Here is a 4774-nt window from a genome sequence, read left to right on the forward strand (position 1 = left end):
CTTCGGACATGGAATTCACCATTCTTTGGAAACTGCCACCGTACACGTGAAATCCCGACTTCTCTAGACTTGACAGTAATTCTTGAAAAATTATCTTTTTTATCACATTTTGCTCATTTTCCTACAATTGGCACCATTATACCAAATATAAGTAGAATCAATCACTTAATACAATATTTGGCTAGAATAAAAGGGGGAATAATTATAAATTAAATGACAATTTCACACCCTATCAAAGAAGTATTAAAAGGCCTGTTCATTTCACTTTGTGCACTCCAAGTTGTCCATGGTTCTTGAACCATTATATATTTTTAGTCACGATGGATTGGGGCTTTAAACATAGAAGAGATTGTGTCTTATACCTGATCAGAAATGTATCAAGATCCATAATTCTTTATTTTTAACCCAATTTTAGTTTAAGGATCTGATTTGCAGTAGATATCATTACGGATTCCCCTCACTATGGTGCTGTTCATATTAGGGGACAGTATATTGCACATTTGGACCTATATTTGGACATTTTAACTCTTTCACATACCCAGAAATCCAGAGACACCCAAAAAGAAAAAAACCAGAATCTGAAAGTTGTTTACTTTCTTCATTATAAAAAATTGATAGGTCAGATAAATAACACTTTGAAATTATCAAAGAAATATCCAAAAGCTATGTGTATGATTCATTTTCGTCTGGCACTAGAAATGATTTCTGGTATGGAAGTGCAGAAGTTAGTTAGACAGGTAAAGGAATGAAAGAGATCAAATTGGATGAACCGTTTCATTTTCTGATGTGTATATATGTACAATTTTGTACAAAGGCTAATATAAACAAAATTGAGGTGCATGATATTTTAGAAACCATGCTAATTGTGGCCTAAACTAATGGTTGAGAATGTTAAGAAGGGAAACTCTAGTTTTTAGCAAAAGCCTGAACACAATTTCAAGCACCTCTGCTAATTCTTCAATGCTCGAGTCAACTTCCTCAAGTTTTTTTATTACTTCCTGGTTTGACTTCTTGTAGTTCAAGAGATCCAACTGAATTTCTATTTGTTTGATTGCTGCAATATCAGAATCTTCTTTGCTTGATGCTCTCTTCTGTTCTAATAATTTTGATACAAAGGACCAACCTTTTGGCTGTGATCCTGCCTTTGATCCAGAAAGGAAAGACAGAACATACTCCAACACTGGAAGACTAACAAGTTGAACTTCTTTGATCAAGTTAACCAAAGGGACATCTTCAGAGCCTTTGTTTACCACTGTTGAGTTGCAGTTCTCTGCTTTCTTAAGTTCTTTGTAGATTTTGCTGATCATTTTCTTCAAGTGCTTTTTGGAGATCATATATGAGCTGACTTCATGGGCCAAATCTCCACTTCTTTTCCTCCGTATAGATGACTCAAGTTCCCGCATAATTTCCTTCATCCCTGAATAGATGTCTCTGACTGCCCCACAAAGGTCCAACAGCCTGAGAGATCCATCCAAGACCTCTTCGTCCCATTTTCCGGGTCTTTCACTTGAGAAAGCCTGTTGACTCAAAGGAAGCTGAAGAACATCGTCCAGCTCGTACAAGTTCTTAAGGCCATCCAATCTTTGGCATGCCAATGAATGCGATGTTGAGGGTGCTGCTTCTGATGACTTCAATCTTTGTAGATGTTCCTCGGCAGTCAAGATAAGAGGGTGAGATGAAGAAGGCAAACTAACGGAACGAGAATGGCTTGAGAATTTTTTATTTGGAGCAGTGGTTGCCATTTTTTCCTTTAAGCAGAAAGTAACAAATGGATGTTGAATGTTTAGATTTAAAAGCCTGTGGAGATGTTGAAAACAGAATTGCTCTCCACTTGTATATATAGGTGGTTAAGAAAACAAAAGGAATCTCATCCCCTCTTGTCTAGTTGGTTTAGCTTATTAAGTACTCTGTTTGTCCTTCGTTCTGTCTCATTGATGAAGGATCCCAGAAGAAGCATCCAGAATTGAAATCCCAATTTGCAATAGATTATTGATGCAACAACCATTTAGATCACCAGCTCTGTTTCAAGTATGACCATGCCGGTTGTTTAATTCTATTATTAAAAGCATCACATGCTGCTTGCGATGTAAATTGCTAGACCCATAGGAAATATGAATCGTTGCATGCTCGTGGACATTTTCAATTAGCCGTGCATGCGTGTTGTAGACAGTGGTTTAATCATGTTGCTTAGTCGTTGATCCAGCAATGTTCAATCATGGCCTCAGGAATAAGGAAAAAACCGCTTCTTCCTTCCTCAGGAAAAAACCATGTGCTCAGTGGGTTGATTCTAGAATAAGATGATTGCTAGCTAACACCATCATTTATCTTGTACAATACTTCAGTTTTTCATTCCCCAGTAACAAGAGCAGATGGTTGATCTGAGGAGCTAATTGAAGCATCTTGATGACAAAATGCTAATAAATAATTTGAACTACTATCGGTCAAGATTCCTTTTGCTTGTCAGCTTCAAGAAATGTGATGAAAAGAAGGATCAATTGTTGTCTCAGTGTTAGGAGGCAGAACTATGTGCTGATCATTTTTTTATTTTGGGTTGAAGACATGCGGAGTTGGATAATATTCTTTCTGCTGCTTAGGATTTGTAAATTTTTATTTGTTTGCTGATGCTAAAGAGATTGCTGAACATCTCCAAATTTAAAGTGTATTCATACTTCAGACTTAGTTCCCCAGCAAAAATGGCCGATTCTCTAGCTAACTGCCAAAGCAGCTTGCCATACACCATCGAGCAGTTTGCCATCTAGTTCCTATCCAATGACTACTAGCCCTGAAGGTTAAAGTCCTGTGATGCCACCTCCTCCTCAGCCTATTCGATTTCTAGCAACTTGCACAGCCTGAAACATTTGAAGAAACTTGAGAAGAACTGTTCCTCAGTCCTCAGCACTCTTGATAAAGACAGCAACCCTGTAGATGTCAGAAGCTTGCTACAAGAAACAGAGCCAATTACTTTCTCAATCTTGAGACCTGTATTAACATTTGCATCAGGCACAAAGGAAGGCTCAAAGCTGAAAAGGTGGTCATTGGTTTTCAAGTGTGTGAATCCAAAACTTGTCCATTATGTCACGGAATAGGATGAAGAGGTTTATGACTTGGGAAAGATTGAGATGTATTGCATGTCTTAATCAGCAACTTTGACGAGGTTAATGATGCTTTTGCTGCACAAAACATCTTGAAGCAGTTGCAGTCACTAGAATTCGCCATGCAGGTGGTTGAAGAGAATTCAGAAGAAATATTCAAGATTCTGAGAAGAGTTTCTCTTCTTAACGTACTCAACCATTAATCATACTCTGCTGATGATTTCACAACCATACAATTTTTTCCCATTCTAGTTGAGAAATGAAAGGAATCTATTAACAGTTATACCATTATGATGACAATACACTTATATGTCTTGATGCTTGCATCTATTTCAACTTTCACAGAAAATCAGATGGATTCAACCAGAAATTTCACTCCCTTTGTTTCCCAGATGCAAAATCAAGGATCATGGTCGATTTAATCTCTGCCGCCAAATTAGGGCAACACAATTAAAACAAATACAATGTCAAGATAAAATCGACAAAATTTGAGTCTTGGGCATTTCATGCTTTATATTTGATTCCTAGGCGCTACAGATGACTTCTCAAGAGCTTTTTGTTTCACATGAAATGACTTGATTGCGGCTTCAATTACAAGCATAGGCTCTTTTTCTTTTTTTGGGGGGGTTTAATTCTGGTCCAAGTTACAAGCATAGCTAATTATTACCCGATAAGCCTGTTTGGAACCTGAGTTTTTTGGGAGTTTGTCTAAAACTTTACTGTAGTGCACTGTAGAAGTTTTTGAAAAAATTTTGTAGAAGTTTTTGTAATGTAAAAAATTTTGTAGAAGTTTTTGTACGGTGAAAAACTTTTTTTTTCCTTTTCTTTTTTTTCTTTCTTTTTTTCTTTCTCTTTTTATTTTCTCTTTCTTTTTCTTCTTCTTTTTCTTTTTCTTTTTCTTTCTTTCCTTCTTCTTTTCTTTCCTCTCTTTTTCTTCTTCTTCTTCTTCTTCCTTCCCCCTCCCCCTTCCCCGTTACCTCCGCCACCCCCAGCAGCAACTCCACCAATGCCACCTCCCGCCACCCCTCTCCTCCCTTTTCCCCTTCTCCTCCCTTTTCCCCTTCTCCTCCCCTCTATCCCGCCTTTCCCCTCTGCCCCGTCACCCCCTCCCCCACCCCTGCAAAAGCTCCCCCTCCCTCTCCCTCTGCCCGCAAACCCCTTCCCCCACCCTTGCAAAAGCTCCCCCGCCACCCCTCTGCCCGCAACCCCCCTCCCCCACCCCTGCAAAAACTCCCCCGCCACCCCTCCCTCTCCCTCTCCCGCCACCCTCTTTGCCCGCCACCCCTCCCTCTCCCTCTCCCTCTCCCTCTGCCGCCACCTGAGTTTTGCACATGAGTTTTGCAACAACAGAAATGATTTTTTTTTTCCAATGTTCCATCTCCCTCTCCTCTTCTTATCTTGCCGGCAGAATAAGCAGCAACAGCCGAGTGTAATTTTTTTTTTTTTTTTTTGCAATTTTCCTTCTCCCCAAGCTACGGGAGGGGGAAGGTGGCGGGGAAAGGCAGAGGGAAAGAGGGGAGGGGGGAGGGAGAAAGAAAAAAGAAAAAGAGATTTTGGAAACCAACATATCGGTCAAAGGGGGAGGGGAGGGAGAGAAAAAAAAAAAAAAAAAAGAGGAAGGCCGGCAAAAGTTGGCCGGAATAATTACTGGCGCCGGAAGCGGTGGTGGAGGTGGTGGCCTG

The 4774-nt window shown here is 39.8% G+C and overlaps 1 protein-coding gene across 1 annotated transcript; it reads right to left on the reverse strand.

Annotated features, from left to right (window-relative positions):
• Window positions 1-875: 875 nt before the first annotated feature.
• LOC113690329 (uncharacterized) lies at window positions 876-1742 on the reverse strand. Its single transcript, XM_027208178.1, has one exon. The coding sequence runs from the start codon at window positions 1740-1742 to the stop codon at window positions 876-878; it is 867 nt and encodes a 288-aa protein (XP_027063979.1).
• Window positions 1743-4774: the final 3032 nt, after the last annotated feature.

The sequence above is a fragment of the Coffea arabica genome, chromosome 1e (genome assembly GCF_036785885.1).
Source record: "Coffea arabica cultivar ET-39 chromosome 1e, Coffea Arabica ET-39 HiFi, whole genome shotgun sequence".
NCBI lineage: Eukaryota > Viridiplantae > Streptophyta > Magnoliopsida > Gentianales > Rubiaceae > Coffea > Coffea arabica.

Coding starts and splice junctions, on each gene's coding strand:
- LOC113690329 (XM_027208178.1), bottom strand. CDS start 1,742: ATGGCAACCACTGCTCCAAATAAAAAATTCTCAAGCCATTCTCGTTCC.